Source organism: Quercus suber, unplaced genomic scaffold (assembly GCF_002906115.3).
Source record: "Quercus suber isolate HL8 unplaced genomic scaffold, Cork oak 2.0 scaffold_360, whole genome shotgun sequence".
In the NCBI taxonomy this organism is placed as follows: Eukaryota; Viridiplantae; Streptophyta; class Magnoliopsida; order Fagales; family Fagaceae; genus Quercus; species Quercus suber.
The window spans coordinates 666,138-677,688 of NW_027069812.1; the positions used below are offsets into that span (position 1 = coordinate 666,138).

The 11,551-nt window shown below is 30.5% G+C and overlaps 2 protein-coding genes across 3 annotated transcripts; one reads left to right on the forward strand and one right to left on the reverse strand.

Moving 5' to 3' along the window:
* Positions 1-633: 633 nt before the first annotated feature.
* Positions 634-2,620, reverse strand: LOC112007543 (desiccation-related protein PCC13-62). Its single transcript, XM_024039897.2, has 3 exons — positions 2,289-2,620; positions 1,749-1,974; positions 634-1,032 (listed from the first exon to the last, which is right to left on the reverse strand). Exons 1-3 carry the CDS (start codon positions 2,618-2,620, stop codon positions 661-663), a joined length of 930 nt encoding a protein of 309 aa, XP_023895665.2. The 3' UTR covers positions 634-660.
* A 5,841-nt stretch (positions 2,621-8,461) lies between these two features.
* On the forward strand, positions 8,462-11,304 carry LOC112007542 (G-type lectin S-receptor-like serine/threonine-protein kinase LECRK3). Of its 2 annotated transcripts, none has more exons than XM_065760272.1 (2): positions 8,462-10,965; positions 11,095-11,304. In XM_065760272.1, exon 1 carries the CDS (start codon positions 8,547-8,549, stop codon positions 10,953-10,955), a length of 2,409 nt encoding a protein of 802 aa, XP_065616344.1. In that variant the 5' UTR covers positions 8,462-8,546; the 3' UTR covers positions 10,956-10,965; positions 11,095-11,304. The 2 variants fall into 2 exon arrangements, with proteins under 2 accessions (XP_065616344.1, XP_065616343.1); XM_065760271.1 differs by having other exon boundaries at positions 11,106-11,304.
* Positions 11,305-11,551: the final 247 nt, after the last annotated feature.

The window sequence follows — 11,551 nt, forward strand, 5'->3', positions numbered from 1 at the left end:
TATATTAAATTAACTCACTTGGTACAAAAAAAAAAAAAAAAACTTATATTAGATGATACACGTGATACAAAATTAAACTCTAATTGAATTCAAATTTTTACACTGAATTAACTAACTTGGCACAAAAATTTAAAAATTTAGATTAGATGAGACACATGGTGCAAAATTAAATTCTAATTAAATTTAAAATCTAATTAAATTTTCATTCAGTTTTATCTATTAATATATATATATATATATAAATAGATTTTGGTTATTAGCTAGTCTCGTATTATAATTCATTTTGGTTTCAAAACATTACTCACTTAATCTCATTGTTCAAATTAGAGAATTTAAGCCATTTTTTTTCAATAATATGGCTGGATTTGAACTTGTAAGGTCCATTACATGATGATATTCTTTATCATCAATTCAATACACTATTCGTAGATAAAAAAAAAAAAAAAATTTCAATACACTATTAATAAATTGATTGGAAATCACAGAAAGTCAAAACTTTTGAACAAACATGATAAAAGCTTAAAACAATAATTTTGTCTCACATAAAATCATAAACTCACAAAAGATTTATTTGTTATCATTGCAAATGGCACGTAGGTTAAACAATGAACCAAAAAATACCAAAGCTTGTTTTCTTGTAATCAAGTTGTAGGTATAGAATTAATGTAGATGAGACCTGGCAATGTGACCATTAGCTCCTTTAGGATAGAACCCACCAGGTTTATGCTCACTACCTGAGCCATACACAATCCTCAATATCTCTTCTGCGGTCCTATCAAATGCAACCGAGTTTTCATCTCCTGAAAGCACGTTCCCTTTTATCTTTCCCTCAGCACCTTTAGCTGTGGGAACTACAAGGCCTTCATCTTTGTAACCCGCATGTCCGAGCTTATTCCTAAGTTCTGAAAAGCGATTTGTAAACTCTGCCACAGTTATGCCATATGGTGTCACTTTCTCCATTGCGTGCTCATATAGGTATGCTCGAATAATTGCATCTTGGCCTGATTCCACGCCTAAAAGGCCTGCAACAAGCTGAACATATACACATCCACATTGTTATCATAATGGTTTAATGATTTTGGAACGATTAGTAATTTATTATGATATTAGAGTTAGTGTTATGAACTCAACTCATGTCTTTTCACTCTACCAATCTACTTCTCAAAGAAAAAAAAATGTTGGGTTTAAAATAAACTTGGTGTAACTCTTATCATGTTACACAACTTAATAACTATATATCAAATGTGGATTTTGACAAATCCATCATTAAATAATTTGAATTGCATTCTCTTTATGCCTTACATCATGCAAAAATAAAGATGACCAGAGATTAATTATTATCTCATCTATAAACTGTTTGAAATTCAAAATTTTTTAACTTTAAAATTAGGCAGAAAAAATGAGATTGTAGATTAAAAAGTAAATTACATACAATTGATACCAAATTTGGTTGTATATTAAAAATATAGAGAACACATATAATTCAACTGTAGGATTTTTAAAATTAATCCAATAAAAAATTATTAAGTGAGTTATTCCAAATATAACTTGATTGTGGACTTAAAAAATTACAAATTGTATTTGTCAAGCTTTATCCTTAATTAAAAAATTTAGTTTATTACAAAACAATGATAGTGTATAACTATGTATACACACACACACATGCACATAGAAGCAATAAATTATTATTGCTAGCTGTTTCATTAAACATTACTAGGTATCGATAATCAAATTTCAATCTTGGTTACCCTTCTAGAAGCAGGGGATTGGAGCTTTGGAATTGTTCCAACGTAGCCAGTAAGTCCAACATAAGGAATAAGGTAAGATGCAAGGAGGAAGTTAAGTCCATTGGCATAAGGATCAAAAGGTGGGGACAATGGTCTCCCAAATGCACCATCAACCACTTTTGCAAATGATGCTTTACTTAAATCCAATAATGGTCTTGGAAATCCTTTAACTAATTCTTGAATCGCCCTGCATCAAGAACATAATAGTTAATACCATGACATTTAAAAAAAAAAAAAAATTTATAGCTATGACAGGATTTAAAACCTATAGTATCAACATTATTATGATATATATATATATAATAATTCATTTTTATCATTATGTTAAGATATCAATGTGTTTCATTTTAATTTTGGTGAGATTCAAATCCAATCCTCTATTCAAAGGGAAAAATCTTTATCACTAAAACTAACTAGAACCCATTAGCCATTAAACTCACGCACACACACCAAAAAAAAAAAAGAACAAAAGAAATTAAATAATTATTTCAAGAAAGAAACCTCAAGTGCCCAACTTCTTGGAAAGCAAATTGCTTGATAATATCCTGGGTAAAACGATCCAGCTTTGCCTTTTTAGCACCAATGGGTGTTGGACCTCCCTTGGTTAAATTTGGAGCAACTTTATCTAAGCCATGACCTAGAGAGCCATACAAAAAGAATTCGGCTTCAAAGAACTCTAAATTTAGAGGAAATTCCAAAAGATTAACGTCTGCTTTTGCAATTGAGGAATGGTCATTCTCTATTATGAGTTTAGAAGAATGAAATTTGGGAAGGAAGAGTAGGGAGATCAGTAAAGTTGTGATGGTGGCTGTGCTAATGGTAGTTAATGCCATAGCTTTTTTTCTTTTTTGCTAGCTCTTAGTTATGTCAGATTGAAGATGCTATTGTTTATATTTATATATAATCTCTGGTTGGTTATATTTAGAAAAATGACACATGGCTAACGCCATTGTTTATATTTAAAATATTGAAATTGTTTGTACTTGGAATATGTTGGATTATTTGTATAAAAATATTATAATTAACTTTAATATTGATTAAATGCTCAATTAAGTGAATTGATGATCATTTAGTCAATAAAAGAATGTTTTTTCAAATAATAAATTTTGTCATTAAGGAATTAAAACTGAGGTGTATTAATTTGAATTTATTAGCATTAGATATGAATTTCAATTTTAGCAAAGAAATTAGTATTGCCATTAACAGATAAAAATTGATTTTCACAAATTCACTTAATTGAGCATTTAATCAATATTAAAATTAATTATAATATTTTTTATAAAAAAAATCCAACATATATATTCTAAAAAATCAAGTAGTATTTTCTTCTTTTCTCATAAAAAAAATTCGTTTCCCAATTTATAATAGCAATATTCGTTTGTCAAATATCTTTCCTTATAAAGTGTTTCAAGAGTAATGCTACAGACACAAGATATTTTATAATATTTTTACAAACTCCTGATGTAGTTTTAACATTTTCCAAATTATTCATTGTAAGTAAAAATGTGATGTTAGTGATGGATCCATATTAGAACTAGTAAGAATTTGTCATATCAATAGATTGTAAAAATGTTATAAAATAGTTTGTGTTTGTAGCATTATTCTTTTTTCAAATGTTCCTTTAATAAGGGAAGTTATTGGCATAAATGACTATTTATTGTTTGATTTATGAGGAATTCAAACCAGTTGATAACATTCAAATATCATTAAATATAGTTTTCAATTTGGTATGAATTCTTTGACTATAAACTAACTTCATGTCTTGCCAATAAAATGGGGAAAAGATAGAAGAAAGCGGGTGCTCATCCTTTTGTATTCCTTTATTTCCAACAGAATAATGCCGCTGTAGATATGTCAGATTGATGATGATGCTACTGTTTGTATTTAGAACAATTTGGAAATTGTCTTTGCGGTTAGAGTGAAAATGATGTTGTATCAATCATAACCTGTAGCCTCAACAAATGGTATATATAAAATTTCTTGTGTATGTAGCATTATTGAGGTTCTCAGAGGAATTGGCTTATAGCCATGCCCACATGGATGTCCCTTAGGAGGCTTACACGCACATTCTTCATGAATCCATGAAATGGTCTATTTATAGAAGCAATTCCATGGCAATTTTCTTGCTGCAACTGGATGTAAGTGATTGACAAATATAAGATAAAAGTTACCAAAGTGTGGAGTACGCAAGAAAGCTACGAAATTAACCATTTCTCATTGTCATATTGAATCCAGAAAACTATTTTGTTGAGCTTTTAACTTAGGAGGTAGATGAATTTCCACATAATTAGATGTACACAAACAAAACGTTGCTCTTTGAATTTTAAATCAGATGATAGAAGGGGAAAAAATAAATGAAGTTTTGCATGATAATGACTTCAAAAATTTTCACAATTTTTTCTGAGGATTTTTTTTTTTTTTTGAGAGAAAAGGAAAAAAAAATTGTTAAGGTGACAAGTGGCAAGTTGTAATTAGGGCAGTATCACTTTTATCGGGCTCATCAGTATCACTAACAAAATTTGTATAATATACTAATTATTATTATTATTATTATTATAAAGCAGATTTCACCTCTCACACAATCACTATAGTGTTTTGAGACTCATAGACGTCTGCCTCCCAGGATAAAATGATCTATAGCACGAAAATGAAGTACACAAGGTCGTGCTCTGTGAATTACTCAATGTCTCTTTCTCTCTCTTTGATAGAAAATGAAATGCACAAAAAATTCTCACTTTGAGAGTTTTTCTAAAAAGTAGTTTTATGAATGAGGGACTATGAAAAATTATTCGTTATTGAACAGACACTCTATTTCAGTAATAACTGTTATGCACAAACTAACTAACTCAAAAATTAAAATAATAAAATATTATTATTTGAACAAGTAAGCCCAGTCCACATATGCCAAAAGTCCAACCTAATGTCCAACTCATGAGCATATAAACTCATATATTATCTATTTCATTTCCTATGTGAGACTCATGATTTTTATCACTTTTAATAACATCTTCAAGTGAACATAGAAAACATCAATTTCTTATTCACTACATGCTATTTTTCCAACAATATTTATAATATAAAAATAGTTTTTTTGTTATTAATTTTTGTTGACCTCATTTAATTTGTGATTAAATTTTATTAGTTTTTCCCTCTTTAAAAGCATAACTTGTAAATATTAGAATGGAAAAACCAATTCAACAATTTTCAATTAAAGGAGGGAAGTGTAATGAACCAAAATAATGTATATGGTTATTTTTATAAATTTTATATAAGAAACTATTTTATTAGAATACTTATCATCCCCCCTTTAGAATCAAAAGGAATACTTATTGAGTAATGCTTATTATCCGTATAATAATAATAATAATAATAATAATAATAATAATAATAATAAACATTCTTTCTCATATTAGTTGCTTTGAAAACAATTGAAACAAAAATCATCAAAAGGTACAAGAAAATTTAATAACACATACAATTAATCAAGAAACTTACATGCACGTGTGAAATGATAAAGTGGTGTACATGTTTATTGATTTTACAGCACTTAATAACTTTAAATTGCTTTGATATATTCAAAATGCAGCATTCAATTATATATACATTTTCATTGTTTTAACATGCATTTCAAATTTTATGTTAATTGGATTTTATTTACTATTTTATTAATAAGCATACTTTTTTTTATAATTTAAAAATAAATTTAAAAAAACTTAAAATTAAAGAGACAATATGATCTATGATCAACAATTTACACATATATATTATATATAAAAGTAAGAAGCAAGGTTCTAGTAGACTAAATTTGTATTATGTCATTAAGAAGCGTTTAAAGGTATACCAATTATTTATATAAAAAAATTTATAGTAAATTTTCTAAAATTTGTATGAGTTTAGGAATATTTTATTCTTGCTTGAGTTTAGTTACTTTGACAAAAATTAAAACAACATCAAAGAAAATGAGAAAAATATATTTAAGAAAAAACATGCAATCAAGAATTTAAAAGAAAAAAAATTGTGCTTAAATTATTAAAAATAATTAATTTTTTTAATAAAAATTTTCACTTAAAAATAAATTCATATGATCATATTCTTAATTATAATATTCATGAAAATTTACATTCTCTTTCTTTACTAATTGTGAGTTTCCAATAAATGCTAAGTGTTTTGCGGACTATTTAAAATATTTTTCGTTTAGTGTTTTACACTTAAGACAAAGTAAGGGTTTTTTGTGGATTCTAGTTAGGTCAACTGGTAAAATCTCTAATAGTTAAATAAGAGATGTGAGGTTGAATCTCTGTTTACACAAAAAATCGATTGGTATCTTAGTCCGATGATAAAGAACTATTATCAAGAGCGGACCTCATAGGTTGAAATTCTCTAAAACAAATATAAGGGTTTTCTCCTTTAATTTATTAATAAATTTCTTGTTACTTGTTAAAAAAAAAAAAAATCATTGGGGACAAAGTAAGGGGTAAAGACATAAACATGGAGTTTTGAGGGTCAATATAGCTTATTTGATTTGTGTTTTACTTTATAGATTATGGATTGCGCCGGGATTGAACTCTCTCTCTCTCTCTCATATATATATATATATATATATTCTCAATAAATTTATCTAAATAACAAATTTCAAAATTGTTAAAGTGAGAATGTTTGATTAATACTAATAAATGTGGTGTTAGTCATCAACTTATATTACAATTTGCCATGTAACAAAAAGATTATGAAAATTATAGTATCCCTTGAATTATTATCATTATTTATTTTATCTTTTATTTTCTTTCCTAATCTATTGAGAGGAAAGAATGAAAAAAAAAAAAATATAGCAATTATTTAAAAAAAAATATAGCAATTGTTTCTTAAAAAAAGAATAAAATTCTTAGATTATATTTTATTAGCAATATAAGATTTATGTCATAAACTAAACAAATATGAATAATATTCTATTTCTCTAAAAAAAATGTACAATATTTTATACCATCTATAACATGATTCTTCTATTTAGACTCGCTATGAACTTCCTTCCCTCTAGATAGATAGGTCAAATCCTTCCTCCATTCTTTTTCCTTATTTATTCAATTCTGTGTAAGCCAAGCTATTGCTATTTCTTTTTTCACAATATCCGAAAAATAGAAAGAATTGGCTGAGCAGGCTTGTCTCGGATGAGCATAGTTCGAATAGCTCGTCATAAGGGTCACACTTCCTTAAAGCACTTCCAGTAAACTAAGGAATACCCGCTCGGGCCCTCATAATCGTCGCAGGATTCCCTTCGCTCCACTAGCCTTGACTGGCGGACGGAAGTACCAAGGTGCGTCTGGTGGTATCGTATATAAGATCACGGCTACATTTAGGAGTGATCTTTCCCTCTGTGCGTAGAAAAGAGAGGTTTTGATTCGAGCGAGGAGCTATGAAAATTGCCCTCTGAATTTTTTTGTGGTTCAAAAATACTTCTAGACCCTAGGTTTAATAGAGACAAAATTTGGAGACAAGCCAGTAAAAGTATATCTCTAACTCTCCATAAAATAATATTTACAAAAAAAAAAAAAAAATTCCTAGTCTATTTTGTATATTTCCTTCAAGACCATGTTCCACCTTTTTTTCTTTTCCTCCTTTTATTTTATTTTATCAAGACTAACTAGTTTCTGTCGTTTAATTTTTTTTTTTTTTGAATTTCCGATTTCTTCAATTCCTAATCTCATTTGTGTGTGTATTGTTTTTTTGAATTTCCAGTTTTTCTAATCCCTAATCTCACATTTTTTTTTTTTATTTTACCTTCTTACCTTCTCAAATCTCATTTTATTTATATTGAAATTATATATAAAAAAAAAAAAACAAAAAAAAAACTCATACTATAAAACTATTACTATACTACATATCCTAATTTAAACACCCCACGTTTCAATTGAAATTCAAATAAAAACAATTTCAACAAAAATTTACTGAATTTAAAACTACACCAATATATATATATATATATATAGATTCCTTTTCTTTTAATACTATTCAATCTTGAAAAGAATTCCACCTACACGAAGCAAATTGGTGCTCTCCCACAAAGAAGATAAGGGTTCCATAGTTGGTTTATAATGATTTTCGGTAGGTCTATTTTTTTTTTGTTACTTTCTCTTTATTTGTTTGCTTTTTTTAATTCGTATATTAGTTTTTGCTGAATCTGTGATTTTGTTGAAACACCATTTCAAGCTAAAAGGGCCAAGAGTTTCAAACATCTTGCTCATTTTTCACTAACAATAAGAACAAAAAGAAAAAGAAAAAGAAAAAAGACGACATCGTTAGATGAGCGGAAAATTATAACACTATTCCAAAAAACAGAAAAACCTCATCATATAATGAGGCTAGTATTGATATATTTATTTAATCTACAACCTAAAATTTAATGCAAACCTATAACTATCCTAATAAAAAAATAAAAAAATAAATAAATAAATAAAAAGAAAAGAAAAGAAAAACATTGTGGTTTGCATGAAAGTGAGTTACGTGACTTCGAACTTTATTGTTAACGTGTTGAAGTTGCCATGACTAATTTTATTTGTTGACGAAGAACCGATTTTGTTGACCAGTTGCCCGCGATACACGATTTCTTTGCTACTTTTTTTTTTCCCTGAAAATCCCCCTGAATTCTCTCCTAAAATCTAGTAAAAGCGCCAGCAATTGCCAGCTAGCTAGTTGCTCATCAGTTCCCAAAATAAAAGTATAAGCATGTTGTCATGTTCCTAATACCTTTCTCATCCTTCTCTCATGGCTTCCATATTTACTGTTTTCTTTCTACTCTCTATTATGTCCCTTACATTAGGAGGAGCTCAACCTCAACAAAAGCAATGTAACCAAAAAATAAGCCTGGGCTCTTCGCTTAATCCCACAACTTCCCCTACCTTTTGGCTTTCCTCTTCTGGCCAATTTGCATTTGGATTCTATCCACAAGGCAATGGTTTTATGGTTGGAATCTGGTTGGTGGGTACAGACAATAATAAAACGGTTGTGTGGACAGCAAACCGCGATGATTCTCCGGTCACCTCAAACTCGACACTAGATTTGACAAGGGATGGTAAGCTTCGTTTGAGAGCTGATGAGCAAGGAGTGGAGAAGCTTATCAGTAGTGATGCAACAGAGTCAGCTTCATCTGCCTGTATGCTTGACAATGGCAATTTTGTTCTCTACAACAAAAATGGTTCAATCATTTGGGAGAGTTTCAGCTATCCCACTGATACAATTTTGGGAGGGCAGATTTTGTCCTCTGGTGCTCAATTGTTCTCTAGTTCATCAGAGACCAATCACTCAACTGGACGGTATCGTCTGAAGATGCAGGATGATGGAAACTTGGTTCTATACCCAGTAAACACTGTCGACGATGAAAGTGAAGCTTATTGGAGCTCTGACACTAGTTCCAAAAGCTTCAAGTTTCGCCTTTATCTCAATTATTCAGGTGCTCTAGAAATCATCAATAGCACTAGTATGGAAAGAGTTAAAGCATTGAAATCACCATTGGCCGACAAGAACACCAACACCATTTATCGTGCAACTCTTGTTGTTGATGGAATTTTCCGGTTGTACTCCCATGCCTTTGATAAAGCAGACAAACAAAACTCATCATCACCAGTACATTTGTGGTCAGCATTGACAGACGAGGATCTTTGTAAAGTGAAAGGTTTTTGTGGCTTCAACAGCTTTTGTACACTCAACGATTACAAACCGTACTGTGCTTGTCTTCCTGGAACACAGTTTGTTGATCCGAATCTCGAATCTCTCGGCTGTGAGAGAAACTATTCGGAAGCAGGGTGCGGAGGTGGCCACAAAGATTATATTGCAAATTATTCCATGTATTCCAAGGAGAATATGTTCTGGCAAGATAATCCTTACGCATATGTACCCATGTCAACAAAGGAAGAATGCAGCAATTCTTGCTTGGAAGATTGCAATTGTGATGCAGCATTGTTCAAGGATCCATATTGCCAGAGACAAAAGCTTCCACTGAGATACGTTAGAGGGGATACAAATAGCGTAGCTTTTTTCAAGGTGGGCATAAGGAGCGCTGAAAGCCGGAATGAAACTTCTTCTACCCCAAAGAAGCCTCCTCTTCATCATGTGACAACCAAAAAGGCTAAAGTGCAAATTATTGTTTTAATTTTAGCTTTTACAACATTCTCCTGTCTCGCCCTTGGAATTTCTGGCCTTTACGCGTTCAAAATTCGAGCTCTAAGGTATAAAAGACTGAAAGAGAGTGAAACACTGGTCTTGACTAAGGGGCTGGCTTTAAATTTGTTTTCATATGATGAGCTCAAAAGAGCTACAAATGGATTCAAACATGAGTTGGGTAAGGGTTCTTTTGGAACGGTGTACAAAGGGGCTTTATACAAAAGCAAGAAACTTGTTGCTGTGAAGAGACTAGAGAAATTAGTGGAAGATGGTGAAAGAGAGTTTCGTGCAGAGATGCGAGCAATAGGGAGAACTCGCCACAAAAATTTGGTTCAATTGTTGGGTTATTGTGTTGAGGGCTCTAAGCGGTTGCTTGTCTATGAATATATGAGCAATGGCTCCCTTGCTGATCTTCTTTTTAAAGGTATAAGGCGTCCAGACTGGGATGAAAGATTAAAAATAGCATTGGATGTTGCAAGAGGGATTCTCTATTTACATGAAGAGTGTAAGTCTCCTATTATTCATTGTGATATAAAACCTCAAAATATTTTGATGGATAATTTTTGGACAGCTAAAATTTCTGACTTTGGCTTGGCAAAATTATTAATGCCGGATCAAACAAGGACCTTCACATTGGTTAGAGGAACTAGAGGGTATATAGCACCTGAGTGGCAGAAGAGCATCCCAATATCAGTGAAGGCAGATGTTTATAGTTATGGAATAGTGCTTTTAGAGATTGTATGTTGCAGAAAAAATATGGAGGTTAATGTATCCACACCTGAAGAAGTTGTTCTTTCTACTTGGGTATATAAATGCTTTGTTGCTAAAGAGTTAGATAAGATTATGGGTGGTGAAGAAGTAGATAAGAGAACTTTGGAGAATATGGTTAAAGTGGGATTATGGTGCATTCAAGATGAACCAATTCTTCGTCCTTCCATGAAGAGTGTTGTATTGATGTTAGAAGGGATTACTGATATATCTGTTCCTCCATGTCCAACTAATGTCTCCATGTAAACTTTTGCCGGTAAGGAAAAATTTATTTCTATTTTCAAGTAGCTTTCATATTGTTTTTTTTGTTTTTTTGTTTTGTTTTGTTTTTTTTTTCTTTTTCAGTTTTTGGTTTTGACTTTTTTTCCTTTCTGTTTCATGTGAGGGCGTATGCAGGTACTCGTGGATTCTCTCAGTGGTCAGGGGTTAATTGTTTTCTTTAGAGTTGGAGACTAGAGAGAATTTCGGTGGAGGCAACCGCGTTGTGGTATTTAGTTCTAATCATGCATGTTTCTCCAAAAAAAAAAAAATTCTAATCATGCATGTAACTATTTTTTATCAATAAGATTATAAAGAAAGTTCATCAATTTGTAGTCATTTATTTCAGAGAAATTTATTGCATAACAGTTTGTGATGTGTTATATTTCTCTAAGAAGATATTTGGTCAAGAAATAAAACAATGAAGTGATATATCAACACGTACGATATGGGTCAATCATTATTGGAGGATTTATTGAATTCTAGATAAGGGATTTATTTCCTTATTTTGAGTATTTTTTAGAGTTGTAATCAAATCAGGCATATTTTTAGTTGGTTAATTAATTAGAATCTTTTAGGCAATA